This window comes from Pan paniscus, chromosome 18 (genome assembly GCF_029289425.2).
Source record: "Pan paniscus chromosome 18, NHGRI_mPanPan1-v2.0_pri, whole genome shotgun sequence".
NCBI classification, from domain to species: Eukaryota; Metazoa; Chordata; class Mammalia; order Primates; family Hominidae; genus Pan; species Pan paniscus.
In genome coordinates this window covers 3,276,342-3,291,503 of record NC_073267.2, presented here as the reverse complement: position 1 = coordinate 3,291,503, position 15,162 = coordinate 3,276,342, and the positions used below count along the sequence as shown (strand labels likewise).

Sequence of the window (15,162 nt, the reverse complement as noted above, 5' to 3'; positions counted from 1 at the left end):
AAAAAGGCAGTGATTTGTTGGGTGTGGTGGCTCATGTCGGTAATCCTAGCACTTCGGGAGGCTGAAGTGGGTGGACTGCTTGAGGCCAGGACTTGGAGACCAGCCTGGGCAACATAGCAAGACACTGTCTCTACAAAAAAATTGAAAATTAGCTGGGTGTGGTGCCTGCCGCATGCCTGTAATCCCAGCTTCTTGTAGGGGAGGGGGCTGAGATGGGAGGATTGCTTGAGCCCAGGAGGTCGAGGCTGCTGTGAGCCATGATGCTGTGATCGGGCCACTCTACTCCAGCCTGGGCAACAGAGCTAGACCCTGTCTCAAAAAAAGAAAAAGAGAGAGAAAGGAAGCAAGGAAGGAAAAAAGACAGTGACTGTCAAAGGCTTTGGTAAGGGCTTAGTAAATGTCAGCCACAGTAGTAATAACAGCAATACTTGCTAAGCCTTTTCTATTTTATTACTGTGCACGTCGGTGATCTCATGCAATCAACTCAGGAACCTTGCAAAATAGGTATCATCATCTCCATTTAAAAGCAAGAAACTGAGGCTTAGCAAGGTGAAGTTGTGTGACCAGCGCTACATAGCTGGTAGGAGGCAAAGCAGATTCCCACCAGGCTCATGTGACTCCAGGGTCCTCCTGAGATGTTAGCCTCAGTGAAGTTTTTAGCCCAGATCTTCATCTCCTCTTGCCAGGATTTCTGCTATTCAAATGCAGCCACAGGAATCCGAGAAGAACCCGGATAACTAAATAAGCAGCAGCTTATTCAGGCGGAGAAAATATACAGCAGCCCTGAGAATGCAGCTTATCTTGCTTTGGGCTTACTTTTGAGTGAGAGGCTCTTTTAGCCAAGCCCTGGCCAGTCTCCTCACTTGAGCCCTGGCTCACCTGAGCCAGCCTCTCAGAGCCTTATGGAGCTGGCTGGACAGCATTGGAACTAAAGGGCAGCCTTGCTCCCTCTTCTTTAACACTGTTTAGGATTTCTGTGTAGTTACCCAGAGCGACATTGGGTGTCACCTCTGAGTCACTTGAAGCCAGTTTCCCCCAGAGGTTGATGAATGTGGCCTTTCCCCAGAGATTCTGGTTGTCTAAGATCTATCTGCTTTGGAGATACAGTATATTCATTGCCAACACTTGTGCCCCCGACTTAACAGGAATATCTGGTTCTCATTTGTCCTCAAAGAAGAGTGTTCTCTGCAACCACATAAGCCTTGAATTTGTTTTTTAATTATTATTTTTTATTTTTATTTTTTCCCGAGATGGAGTCTCGCTCTGTCACCCAGGCTGCAGTGCAATGGCACGATCTTGGCTCATTGTAGCCACCTCCCGGGTTCAAGGGATTCTCCTGCCTCAGCCTACTGAGTAGGTGGGATTACAGACACCTGCCACCACCCCTGGCTAATTTTTATATTTTTAGTAGTAGTGATAGGGTTTCGTCCTGTTGGCTGGGCTTGTCTTGAACTCCTGACCTCAGGTGATCTGCCCACCTCAGCCTCCCAAGGTGCTGGGATTACAGGCATGAGCCACCGTGCCCAGCCTAATTAATTTTTTTCTAAGAGATAGGGTCTCTTAGACTGGTCTCGAACTCATGGGCTCAAGCAATCCTCTTGCTGCAGCCCCCCAAAATGCTGAGGTTATAGGCCTGAACCACCATGCCCGCTAAGCCTTGAATTTGAAGATGGGCTTCATGCCTGATGACTTTGCAAATGACTTCTCTTCTGAGGAAAGGAGGATGCTAACATAAGGACGAGAGAGAGTTTATGCAAAGTCCCTACCAACTCAGAGCCCTTTTCTCCCAGTGTTCTTTGCACTCTGCCCACACATCTGTTTCCAAGCCTGGCTGTGAATAACAGTGAACAACTTGGGGGCCAGGACTCTTTTCTACCGCTCCCTCCCTCCTCTCATCCTTCCTTCCTTCTCCCTTCCAGCCCATAAATATTTACCAAGTAGATATCATGTGTCAGACACTGAGAACATAACAGAGAACAAAACAAAAGTTCTCTTTCTTCGTGGAATTTACATTCAAACTTCTTATTTATCTGTATGTTCTCAGCATCTAACTGAGAAGGTGCTGAGAACATACAGAGAAATAAGACATTGGATGGCTTGGCTAACACTTCTTTCTAGTTTTTCCTATGCATTTACTAACATATATACATGATTTTTTTGCATGTAAAATATGTTTTATTGTTCTTTAAAAGGATTCAGGGTTTAGTTTTAAATCAGGCTGCACACCTTTCAAATCAATTTGACATCTCTCTCACTATGTCAAACTGGCTTCAGTTAGCAATACCTCATTAAATCTAAAAGAAAAAAATTCTTTTAAGAAAATTCAGTTTTGAGAAAAATTAACATTACTCGGCCGGGCGCAGTGGCTCATGCCTGTAATCCCAGCACTTTGAGAGGCCGAGGCGGGTGGATCACAAGTTCAGGAGATCGAGACCATCCTGGCTAACACGGTGAAACCCCGTCTCTACTAAAAAAAAAAAAAAAAAAAATTAGCCACGGATAGTGGCGGGCACCTTTAGTCCCAGCTACTCGGGAGGCTGAGGCAGGAGAATGGTGTGAACCTGGGAAGCGGAGCTTGCAGTGAGCCGAAATCACGCCACTGCACTCCAGCCTGGGCGACAGACAAGACTGTCTCAAAAAAAAAAAAAGAAAAATAGAAAAATTAACATTACTCAGAATTCAAAACAAAGTGAGGGCTAATATTTCATGGTTCTTTATACATCCTTCTCCTCAATACAGAACCAGGAATATAGCAGGCACTGGCACTGATACAGATGGACACTGCACATACACATACACACACACACACACACACACACACACACACACACCCAGCCCCCAAACAACAAAATTCAGAGTATGTCAAAGGGAAAAGGTTTCTTATGGTATTGATAGAAACCCCTGGAGTAGGCCAGGTGCGGTGGCTCACGCCTGTAATCCCAGCACTTTGGGAGGCCGAGGCAGGCGGATGATGAGGTCAGGAGATCAAGACCATCCTGGCTAACAGGGTGAAACCCCGTCTCTACTAAAAAATACAAAGAGGCTGGGCGTGGTGGCTCACGCCTGTAATCCCAGCACTTTGGGAGGCCGATGTGGGCGGAACACAAGGTCAGGAGATCGAGACCATCCTGATTAACACGGCGAAACCCCGTCTCTACTAAAAATACGAAAAATTAGCCGGGCGTAGTGGCGGGCGCCTGTAGTCCCAGCTACTTGGGAGGCTGAGGCAGGAGAATGGCATGAACCCAGGAGGCGGAGCTTGCAGTGAGCCAAGCCATTGCACTCCAGCCTGGGCGACAGAGTGAGACTCTGCCTCAAAAAAAAAAAAAAAGCAAAGAAAAAAATTAGCTGGGTGTGGTGGCGGGAGTCTGTAGTCCCAGCTACTCGGGAGGCTAAGGCAGGAGAATGGTGTGAACCGGGGAGGTGGAGCTTGAAGTGAGCAGAGATCGCGCCACTGCACTCCAGCCTGGATGACAGAGCAAGACTCCATCTCAAAAATAAAAAATAAAAATAAATAAAAAAAGAAACCCCTGGAGTCAACAGTCTATCTTAGCAGGTATGCCGTTTTGATCTTGAATCTATATGAAAGAATCTGTTGTCATGTACATGATATTTACATTTCAAATGGAAATAGGACCCACCTTAACAATATTCGATGACTAACCCCTACACCCGAAACTTAATAGTGTACTACGGCCATCTTTCTTTCTTTTTCTTTTCTTTTTTTTTTTTTTTTTTTGAGACAGAGTCTTGCTCTGTCACCCAGGCTGAAGTGCAGTGGCACAATCTTGGCTCACTGCAACCTCTGCCTCCAGGGTTCAAGCGATTCTCCTTCCTCAGCCTCCTGAGTAGTTGGGACTACAGGCACGTGCCACCATGCCTGGCTAATTTTTGCATTTTTTAGTAGAGATAGGGTTTTGCCATCAGCCAAGGTGGTCGTTATGCCCGCTGAGTATGTGCACTGTGCCAGGCATGTACATGCTCTCAGCAGACCTCAGAGCCCTCGAAGGAGATACTCTTCTCATCTCACAGAAGGGGAAACAGGCCCAGAGAGGTTAGGTAACTTGGCCACAGGCCCACAGCTGGTAAGTAGTGGAGACAGATTTGAACTCAAATCCCACACTCCTAACAGTTATGTCACATCCCTTATGGGAACAAAAGTAGCTATAAAACACTCTACAAATAAGGCACATTACTAACGCATGGTCGTGAATAACTACTACGTATTAACACAAAAACAAAAAAAGTAGACCAGGCACAGTGGTTGATGCTTGTAATCCCAGTGTTTTGGTAGACCAAGGCAGGATGATTGCTTGAAGCCAGAAAATCGAGACCAGCCTGGGCAACATAGTGAAACCCCCATCTCTCCAAAAAAATTAAATTAGCCAGGCATGGTGGCCCGTGCCTGCAGTCTCAGTTACTCGGGAGGGTGAGGTGGGATCGCCTGAACCCAGGATTTCAAGGCTGCCATAAAGATCACGCCACTGCACTCCAGCCTGGGCTACAGAGCAAGATCTGTGTGTAGGGAAAATCTCTCTCAAATTGTGTTTTTCCTCTACTCTTGTTGCCAGAAAAGAGGGTCCCAGTCCAGACCCCAAGACAGGGTTCCAAGAGAGGGTTCTTGGATCTCACGCAGGAAGGAATTCAAGGTGAGCCACAGAGCACAGTGAGAGAAGCAAGCTGATTAGAAAGGACTCCATCACAGAGCCGGCGTGCTCAGAGAGCAGGAGGAAGAACTCACCGTCTTTGGTTAGTGTCTCTGCTTATAAGAAACTACAGGCCAGGCTCAGTGGCTCACGCCTGTAATCCCAGCACTTTGGGAAGCCGAGGAGGGTGGATCACCTGAGGTCAGGAGTTTGAGACCAGCCTGGCCAACATGGTAAAATCCCGTTTCTACTAAAAATACAAAAATTAGCCAGGTGTGGTGGCACGCACCTGTAATCCCAGCTACTCAGGAGGCTGAGACAGGAGAATCACTTGAACTCGGGAGGCGGAGGTTGCAGTGAGCCCAGATCACACCATTGTACTCCAGCCTGGGCAACAGAGTGAGACTTTGTCTCAAAAAAAAAAAAAAAAAAAAAAATGAGAGCGAGAGAAACTACAAGGAGCAGTAAATAAACCTGGAACGTGCAGATATGTGCTCACTAAAGGTCAGAGCTATTGGTGCCATCGGTGACCGTGCATCCTCTGTCTTAGCCTGCTTACTGACACTATCTTAGTAAAGTGGGCTGCATTCTCAGGACGTGTGGACATTCTACGGGCCTTCTGGGAGAAGTCCTGTATGGCCATAAACATTTTGTAATCATAATTGGTGGCCAGCTTAAGATGTGGCTATTTTAGACTGGGTGTGGGGGCTCATGCCTGTAGTCCCAGCACTTTGGGAGGCTGAGGCAGGAGGATTGCTTGAGCTGTTTGAGACCAGCCTGGGCAACATGGTGAAACCCCATCTCTACAAAAACTACAAAAATTAGCCGGATGTGGTAGTGCATGCCTGTAGTCCCAGTTACTCGAGGGGCTGAGGTGGGAGGATTATTTGAGCCAGTATCACGCTACTGCACTCTGGTCTGGGTGACAGAAGGAGACCCTGTCTCAAAAAGAAAAAGAATGTGGCTATTTTCAGACAGCATGAACCTTACAGATGCCTTGTGAGTGCTTAGCTACACATTTTAAGATGGAGTCACTCTGGTTGTTTTATTAAACCAGAGGCCTGGTAAGCAGAGGTCCCTAACACTCTCACACCAAAACTACAATCATGAACACAGAAGACTCCTGTGACCAACAGTTGTGGGGGTTTTTCCCCCACACACTAAGCACTGGACACCAGCAGGGTATCCTCAACTCAATTCCAACACTATCTGCCCAGCGCCAACCTCAGGTCCCACAGGTGGGGGCTCACAGGACTGCCTCCCCATTCCCCATTCGCAAGTTTGGGCTCCGGAACGTCTGACTGACTGGCTTCAGGTTGGCATTCCCATGACTCTCCTCTTTGGGGTCAATTAATTTGTTAGAGCGACGCACAGAACTCAGAGAAACACCTTCACTGGTTTATTATAAAGGATGTTACAAAGGATCCAGATGAAGCAATGTGCAGGTTGAGGTGCTGGGGAGGGGCCTGGAGCTCCCATTCATCCCTGTGGTGTCACCCTCTGGGGACACACACGAGTTGAACTAACCCTGTCTCCAAACCGTCCTGTAGGGTTTTGTCAGCATTCCTTTCCCAGGGAACAGGTGGGGCCCTCTCTGGGGAGGGTCTTAAGACTCCCAATCAGAAAGGCCTGGGGAAGATTGGAGTCCTGCTTTGGGGCACGTGAAAGGAGAAGACAGATTGTTTCCCAGGTCTAACACACCCAAAAGACACAAGGGCCTTCCCCATCACAACACAACACCCTGTCTGGGGTGGGGAGTGATGGGAATAAAAGGTAGACAGACGCTGGGCGTGGTGGCTCACGCCTGTAATCTCAGCATTTTGGGAGGCTGAGGCAGGTGGATCACAAGCTCAGGGGTTCGAGACTAGCCTAGCCAACGTGGTGAAACCCCGTCTCTACTAAATATACAAAAAAATAGCCGGGCATGGTGATGCATGCCTGTAATCCCAGATACTCAGGAGGCTGAGGCAGGAGAATCCAGGAGGCAGAGGCTGCAGTGAGCCAAGATCACGCCATTGCACTCCAGCCTGGGAGACAGGGTAAGACTCCGTCTTAAAAAAAAAACAAAAGGTAGATGGGAGGGAGCAGAAGACAGGCTGCAAGGCGGATTCTCCGAGTGAAATCTGTGAGGCGGAGAGGTGAAGGCCAGTTGAAGAGAGGAGCCCAGGAGGACATTCCCGTGTGGAGTAGCAGGCGCAGCCAGCCAGCTCCTCTCCACCACTGGACGCTCCCATTCCTTGTAAAGGCCCTTAAGGAGAACCTGGACCCCACAAGACCACACTTCCAAAAGTGGAGACCCCAGGCTAGGCCAGCGAGTGGCCCTGCTCCGGGAAAATCCCTCCTGACCCCATTCCCACCGCAGGAGGTATCGCTGCACTGAATGATACGATGGCCTGCCATCTCCTCGTGTAGTTATCCCACAGGGAGGACAGCGTCGTGGGGTGTGTGGAGACTCCCTCTAGGGGCAAGGACTCGTGCTGGGTCCAGGTGACCTCTGACAGCAGACAGACACCACTGACTGCGCCAGCTGGGGAACTGCGCCACTGCTCACTGAGCATCAGCACGTGAAGGCAACTGTTGTTGTATTTATGAGCTGATGCGCGGTGAGGGCAGGCACACTCCCCAACCTCCCAAGGGCTCCACACTGTGTATCCCCGCTTCATGGATGGGAACACCCAGGTGGAGGCCCCGGGCTTTGCCGGTAGGAGCTGGGGTTTGAACCCAGTGATATGCTCTCTGGAGGACAGGCACCACCCTTAAAAGGATGGTGACTCCGGGTTTCTGGTGGACATCCTGAGCTGGGGCATCAGCTGTGACGGCCCCCACAAACGAGGTGTCCACCCCTGGTCTCTGCAGATGAAGCCTGGACGGAGTATGGATCCAGGCGTCTCCCTGTGGAGACGGCCCCTCCTGTACCTACACACCCCTTGACTTCTGCGTGGGCTGCTGCGCTACCTGAGAACTTCCTGGCCCCCACTGTCCACACTCTTCCTTCGCTCTCCCTCCACAGAAGCACAGGATTTAAAGTTGCCAGTTCTATGTACGTAAAGACACTGGGATTAATTAATTGGAGACAGAGTCTCACTGTCGCCAGGCGATGTGCAGTGGCGCGATCTCGGCTCACTGCAACCTGCGCCTCCGGGTTCAAGCAATCTTCCTGGCTCAGCCTCTCGAGTAGCTGCGACCACAGGCGTGCGCCACCGTGCCCACCTAATTTTGTTTGTATTTTTAGTACAGACAGGGTTTCACCTTGTTGGCCAAGCTGGTCTTGAACTTCTGGGCTCAAGTGATCCACCCCCTTCAGCCTCCCAAAGTGCTGGGATTACAGGCGTGAGCCACCGCCCCCAGCCAGACACTGCGACTGAGAAAGAAATTTTAGCCTGGCCAAGAGCTCTTCCCAGCAATTACCTGTCCAATGCCTCATGACTCACGTCATGAAGAAGGGACAGGTTCTGCAGGGACTGCGATGCTGAGGACCCTGGGAGCGGGGGCAGGGGCTGCAGTGAACCGCAGTGAAGGAAGTCACACGAGGGAAGGGACTTTGGAGGACTCCCCAGGGAGGAGCCACATTCCACAAGTCAAAAGTAGCAATAACTAGAATTACAGCTTAGAAAACACAAATGCAGCGCTAAGACTTGCCGAGGTTCTACGCAGTTCAAACTGTTCCTCTCCCATCTACAACAGGAGGAAACTGGGCTTTGATGAGGTTAACGGCCCATGGCCGCAGTCAGCAGCGGAGCCCAGGGCTGCTCCTTCGCCACTCTAGATGCCGAGGCAGCAATCGCACCTCCACGTTCCACCCCTCTCTCAACAGCCCTCAAAGCGCAGCTCGGAGGACTGCAGGGCGGTTTGGCGTCCAGGGCAACCCTCTGGCTCATCTCTCCAACGCCGCCTCCGACACCCGCCCAGCACGACCCAGCCTGGGGTGTCTCTGCAAGGGAGAGGTCAAGTGGGGGGCCCTCACTCTCATGTAAATGCAACTTGGGGCGATGCAGGATAGTGTCCAGCATTCAAGAAACGGCCTTGGTGGAAAGAGCGGCCAGCCAGGAGAATCAAGTCTCTAGGCCTTTTCAGAGCCGAAATGCAGCCAAGCAGGAAGGCGGACAGGCGCCCAGGGCTCCTGGGGCAAGGGGCCGCCCCTTCCCTCCTCCTGCGGAGAGCGGTCGCCAACCGCTCCCGTGCCTCCTCTTCTAGCCCAAGGAGTTCGCCCGGGCCATCCCTAAGCCCAACAGCAGCCCCCAGGGCTCCTCACAGGTCATAAGCCCCTCTGAGCGGCGACAGTCCTCGCATCTAGCCCGGGTCAGGGAGCGGGGATGACTGTCCCCAGCACGGCGGCCAGAAGACCCCAAATGCGGAGCCTGCCCAAGATGGCGGCCACGACTACCCCGCGACAAGGCGGCCCCGAGATCGGTGTGCCCGAGCTTGGAGCCCGCCGGACCGCACCAACACGGGGACCTCCCCTCTGCCAGTCCCGAGACGGCGCCACCGCCTCCAACGGCCATCCCCGCCGTCGAGATGGCGGCCGCACGCCCCTCGATACCGCCCGCTTCCAGATCACTTAAAATGGCGGCGGCTGCGGGGCGGCACGGGGCGGGGCTGCGCCGGGGGAAGTGAGGCGGCGCGGGGCATGCTGGGCCACGCGCGGGCTGCCGGGAACGGGGCGGAGCGCGGCCGCGCCGGCGCGTCGAGGGGAGAGGCAGCAGCCGCGATGGTGAGCGGGCGTGGGGGAGGGGCGGCCGGGCCGGGCCGGGGGCGGCGGGGGGCGGCTGGGCCGCGCGGGGGGCCCGGGCTTCGTGCTCACGCCGGCCCGCCGCCCCCAGGACGTGTTCCTCATGATCCGGCGCCACAAGACCACCATCTTCACGGACGCCAAGGAGTCCAGCACGGTGTTCGAACTGAAGCGCATCGTCGAGGGCATCCTCAAGCGGCCTCCTGACGAGCAGCGGCTGTACAAGGTGGGTCCCGCGGGCGGGCCGAGGGGAGCGGGTACCCGGCGCCGGGCACGGGGCTGACGCCTACGCTGTCCGCGATGTAAACAGTAGCGGCCGGCGACGCCTGCGGGCGCCCGAGCCGCGGGACTGGGACATCCGTTGTGCGGGTGAAGCGCGAGCTGCGCTCGCCGCGGGGATCTCCGGTCCGGGGGCGATGTTTAGACCTCGTGCCGGGCCCCGGGCGCCGAGGGCACCGTGGCATGCAACCCCTGCAACGGTATCGCCCGCGCCGTGCAGTTGACGAAATTGAGGTTCGGCTTGGTCGCTTAACCAGCCAAAGGTCATTGGCAGCGCCAGGGTTCGAACCACGACCCCTTAATCCCCACCCTTCTTCGCAGGCCCATCGGAATCACGCTGTCCCCCAGGACACTCTTTCGGGTGGAAGGTGGGGGACTCAGTTAATGCAAAGAAAGTCAGGTCCCACTCGTTCTTCACCAAGCAACCGTTTGTTATTACCTCCCGACCTCCTGCTGATGTCCTAGAAGCCCCCCTTTCTCCTTGCAAACGAACTGAGATTATTCAGTCAGAATGGCTTGGGGTTTGGGGTCTGCATTGGGGCATCAGATGCATCAGCCTCTGATTTACGTCTCCCAACATTGTGAGGTTGTCGCCCAAGTGCATTGTTCAGATTCTAGATCTGGAAACTGGGAAACTGACTTTTAGCTCCAGGCTCAGAGCCTCAGCTCCCATGGTCTCTAAAGGCCTTTCCTCACTCATAACTACTGGGACTTAGCAAATATTAAATGACCGTGCCTGTGCATGTCCCGTGTGCCACATGTCTACTTAGTGCTTTATGTTTCTTCCTAGCTCATTGAAACCCTCTGGTGGCCCTACGAATTGAGAATTCTGGTAATTCCTAGTTTACAGATGAGGAAACTTTGCATCAAAAGGCTCAACTACCAGCCAGCCGTGGTGGCATGGTCCTGTAGTCCCAGCTACTCTGAAGGCTGAGGCAGGAGAATTGCTTGAGCCCAGGAGTTCCAAGTTGGAGGGGGCTATGATAGCGCTTATGTTGGGTCTGTGCCACTGCATGCCTGGGCAACATAGCGAGACCTTCTTTAAAATAAAAAAATGTTCAAATGCCTAGTCCAGGGTGACAGAGCTGGGATTGAAAGCCAGGTCTGCCTATCTCCACATAGCTCAGTGGCTCCTCAAATTAGATTTGCCTGGAGAATTTGGATAAAACCGGATTCTAAAGTCCCACCCTGGGAGGTTTTGATTTAGAAGTTCTTGGATATAACCCTGGAATCTGTGTATTTGTCAAGCAGCGTGGTGGTCCTGGGCCACACTGAGGGAACTCTCTCTTCCCTCCTCTGACTTCCCGTGTAGTTGCTGGTCAGAAGTCTTTGGGACTTGCCCCACGTAGGGCCTCTCCCAAGATCGTGCTTCTCTCCTCAGGATGACCAACTCTTGGATGATGGCAAGACACTGGGCGAGTGTGGCTTCACCAGTCAAACAGCACGGCCACAGGCCCCAGCCACAGTGGGGCTGGCCTTCCGGGCAGGTGAGAGGCCCACCACCCACTGGGCTGGGTGGTAGCCAAGCAGGTTGGGAACACTGTTCCAAAGAAGGTCATCAGGGAGCCTGGAGTTGAAGCCTTCAGGGCAGTGTCTTCCTCGTGCCTAAAGGGCTGGCAATATCCTTTCACAATGTGTTTGTTTCCTCATTTTTTTTTTTTAAAAAGAAGCAACCAAATGAGATGCTTACAGAAACCAAAGCTTATTTTGCGAAGCCAGCTCACATTTACAGGAGGCTGAGTGAGTGCCTGGCTCCGTGCTCTGCATGTTACTCTGTGTGTGGCTTCCACTGCCCTGTCTCATCCTCTCAGTAGCCCTGGGAGGTCCACATACCATCATCCGTGTTCTGCAGATGAGGACACAGGCTTACCAGCAGTCACGTAGGGAGCCACGGTTAGGATGCTGACTGCCGGGCCCTTGCTGGAGTCAGACATCATACCAGGCTCTATGCTGTGTATCACCAAATCCCTCTGCATCTCTGTGTGGCTGAGATTTGGATTTTGCCAGTTTTCAGGTTCAGTAAAGTGAGCCTGGGGAGGTTAGGTCATCTGCTGGGACTGCCACATCTAGGATTCAGATCCAGAGCCTGGGCTTCCATCAGCCATACCCCACCCCTGCCCAAGCTTTAGAAACCTGGGGATTAGGGAGTGGTTTACTACTCGCCAAGATATCTTCTTCCACCCAAGAGAAAGGGAGGGGAGATTTAAAATATTTTGTCTCTAGGAACTTGAAGAGAGGTTATAGAGCTGTGTTTTCACAGCTGTGGACCCAGCAGCTGTGTGGATGGCTGAGAAAACTTGGATAAAGTTGTAAGGAATTCTTATTTTTCTGCCTGTAAGGGAACATAGCAAAGGCTGAAGAGGAAGAGTAGAGTCCTAGCTCCACCTTTCCGTTCCATAAGTTCAGGCTAGGCCTCAGTCTCAGCAGCTATATCCTCTGGCCAGCTACCTTGCCCTCCTGCCCCTCCTGGCCCCAGTGTTCCCTTCTTAAAGGGGTGTGATGAGACTGGCTTCACAGCAAGGTGGTGTTGAGTCCTCATGCACCCCAGGTCTGGCCTGCTGCCAGTGCCCAACAGATGGGAAGCTTCAGAGCCTTTCTGTGGGCTCTTTCTGCCCAGATGGTGATGTTAAGAGTCAGGTGCAGGGCTGGCATAGACACAGGTCGTGCCTTGTACATGCGTGCATTTTTGTTGTTGTTGTTTCTGAGACAGAGTCGCACTCTGTTGTCTAGGCTGGAGTGCAGTGGCGCCATCTCAGCCCACTGCAGCCGCCGCCTCCCGGGTTCAAGCGATTCTCTTGCCTCAGTGGCCTGAGGAGCTGGGATTACAGGCACGTGCCACCACGCCCAGCTAATCTTTGTGTTTTTAGTAGAGATGGGGTTTCACCATGTCAGTCAGGCTGGTCTCAAACTCCTGACCTCAGGCGATCCATCCATCCCAGCCTCCCAAAGTGCTGGGATTACAGGCCTGAGCCTCGGTGCCTGGCCCAGGGGTGCTTGTCTGAAGAGAGCAAGGGAGTGCCAAGAGCATATCTGGTCTGCTTCGTGAACCGAAGCTGGGCTGCGTTCCCCCAGAAGTGTCCCTTTCTCTAATTTCAACAGTGGTACCCCTAGAGGTTTGCTGTGACTTGGAAGATACCGATAGACCCATTTTGCAGATGAGAAAATCAAGGCTAAGGAAGGTGACTTGTTTTTCTCCCACAACCCCTGATACGGCATGGAATGTGGTGGTGACTCCGGAGCCCAGGTCACATCATCCCTCTTGCAGGTGATGGCTGTCTTGATAAGGGGCACAGCATGGGCTGTCAGCTCTTTGCTTCCCCATGGACTGCTTGCAGAAACACACTTCTGGGTGCAGCTCAACCCGTCGTCATGTTGTTCCCAGGCCTTGAATGGGTGCCCCACCCTCCGCCTCTCCCCTCCCCCAAGCTTACCACTCAAGGAGATGAGTATTTCAAATCAAATGTTAAAGGGCATTGTCCCGGCTCATCACAAAAGAATGAGGGAGGTAGTGAAGGCACGAATTGTCACAGGTTTGTGGCTTGGAAGATGGATTAGTTTCTGAACCTCGGCACAGTGGGCACATTGGGCTGGATTGCTGTGTGGGTTGCCTTGTGCACCATAGCACGTGGAGCCGTATCCCAGGCCTCTACCCACTAGATAGCGCTGGAGCACCCCACCTCCCCAGTTGTGACCGCCACAACTGTGATCAGGCATTCCAGCTTTCCCTGGGATGCCTGATCAGTTGAGAACCCTGAGCCAAGCAGAGATGGGTCTCCTAGCTGGAAGAAAGCACAGGAGAAAAGCTGTGGGTTTGCTGTGTGTTGGGGTGACAGTAGGGACAAGACAGGGAAGGCCTTTGCCTTCCTGGAGCCAGTCAAAAGGGCAGTTTGTCCAGTGGTAAGTGCCCCTACGCCCAGAGTGTCAGGATGTCTTGACTTTTGGGGGTGCGTGGACTGGAGGTTCATCTGAGGAGGTGACCTGAGTTGGACCCTGAAAGTCCAGAAGCAGCCAGCCATTCCGAGTGCTGGGACCAGCAAGTGCGAAGGTCTGAGTTAGGAAAGAACTTACAGAACATAGAGAGCCAGAGCCTGAGAGCGTGGGAAGCAGAGGGAGAGACAGACGGCAAGGACTTGCTGGTATTCAGGTATTCAGGTCATGATGGTTTTCAGCAGGGGAGGAATAGTCTAGATAAGTCTAGTTTGATTTTTTTTTTTTTTTTTTTTTTTTTGAGATGGAGTCTCACTGTGTCGCCCAGGTTGGAGTGCAGTGGCGCGATCTCAGCTACTGCAAGCTCCGCCTCCCGGGTTCACGTCATTCTCCTGCCTCAGCCTCCCGAGAAGCTGGGACTATAGGTGCCCGCCACCATGCCCGGCTAATTTTTTTTTTTTTTTTTTTTTTGCATTTTTAGTAGAGATGGGGTTTCACCGTGCCAGCCAGGATGGTCTTGATCTCCTGACCTCGTGATCTGCCCGTCTCGGCCTCCCAAAGTGTGTGAAGGGAACAAGGAGATGTATCTGGGTGAAGGGTGATGCTGGCTGCAGATGGTCAGCCCTCAGACTCACTAGTGGACATGGAAGATGAGGAAAGGGGCCCCAGCATGGTCAGTGGGAAGGGCTGGGGACCTTCAGGTTGGGCCCACAGGGGTAGGAGACATTACCGTGGGGCCACGGGGGTAGCTGGAACAGGGAGGTCAGCGCTGTGGAGACTACAGCCGTGTGGACGAGCGTTCGCGTGGAGATCCCCAAAGCTGCAGATGATCACACGTGAACACCAAGGCCCCAGCTGGGGCAAGAGTTGGGATACCCCCCTGCAGCTCTGCTCCTTCCTCCACAGATGACACCTTTGAGGCCCTGTGCATCGAGCCGTTTTCCAGCCCGCCAGAGCTGCCCGATGTGATGAAGCCCCAGGACTCGGGAAGCAGTGCCAATGAACAAGCCGTGCAGTGAGGACCCCCAAGAGGCCTATTTCCCCCAATAAAAGAGATTTGGGAGTCTGCCTGGTTGCTGCCTCTTTTTCCCGCCCCTCCCTGGGATGGGTCCCACTCCCTGTGGGCTCCTTTCGGGGCTTGTGCTTGGCAGTTCCTGTGCTGTCCTGTCTCCCAGATCCTGAGACCCTGGCTGAGAACTTGGCCCAGCCTGCTGCTTAAAGGCACCATGGGGACCTGGGTTGCCCTGAGACCCAAGCCATTGTTAGCAGCTAGCCAGCCACACCAGCCACGCCAGGGGGAGGAAAGGGAAGGACTGGGAGAGAGACAAAGACCCGAGCCAGCCTCAGGGACAAGAGATTCCAGTTTTAGGCCTTTTTCCTTCTAAGTGCCCCCCACCCCCATAGCCTGCATGTCCACTCCCAGACGATGGGCAAGAGCAGAAACAAAAGCTGGAGCCAGTGTCCTGGTTTGACAGCATGTTCAATGAGGGAACCCCAAGACGGACCCACACAGGTCCACCCACGCTGGGGGCTGTAATCACGGAGGGAAGTGGCTGCCCCCTTAACACACCTTAATAAACA

At 53.0% G+C, this 15,162-nt stretch overlaps 1 protein-coding gene across 2 annotated transcripts; it reads left to right on the top strand.

Annotated features, from left to right (window-relative positions):
- The first annotated feature begins 9,242 nt into the window (after nt 1-9,242).
- Nucleotides 9,243-15,161, top strand: ELOB (elongin B). Of its 2 annotated transcripts, XM_063598267.1 has the most exons (5): nt 9,243-9,357; nt 9,467-9,601; nt 11,036-11,141; nt 14,488-14,596; nt 14,986-15,161. In XM_063598267.1, the coding sequence occupies exons 1-5, from the start codon at nt 9,274-9,276 to the stop codon at nt 15,116-15,118; spliced, it is 567 nt and encodes a 188-aa protein (XP_063454337.1). In that variant the 5' UTR covers nt 9,243-9,273; the 3' UTR covers nt 15,119-15,161. The 2 variants fall into 2 exon arrangements, with proteins under 2 accessions (XP_063454337.1, XP_034796938.1); XM_034941047.3 differs by lacking the exon at nt 14,986-15,161 and having other exon boundaries at nt 9,244-9,357; nt 14,488-14,649.
- Nucleotide 15,162: the final 1 nt, after the last annotated feature.

Bases quoted from the DNA above. Each gene is read 5' to 3' on its own strand.
- ELOB (XM_063598267.1), top strand. From the start codon at position 9,274: ATGCTGGGCCACGCGCGGGCTGCCGGGAACGGGGCGGAGCGCGGCCGC. The intron at 9,602-11,035 runs GTGGGTCCCGCG...TTCTCTCCTCAG, and splicing joins ACGAGCAGCGGCTGTACAAG to GATGACCAACTCTTGGATGA. The intron at 14,597-14,985 runs GTGAGGACCCCC...CCACCCCCATAG, and splicing joins GCCAATGAACAAGCCGTGCA to CCTGCATGTCCACTCCCAGA.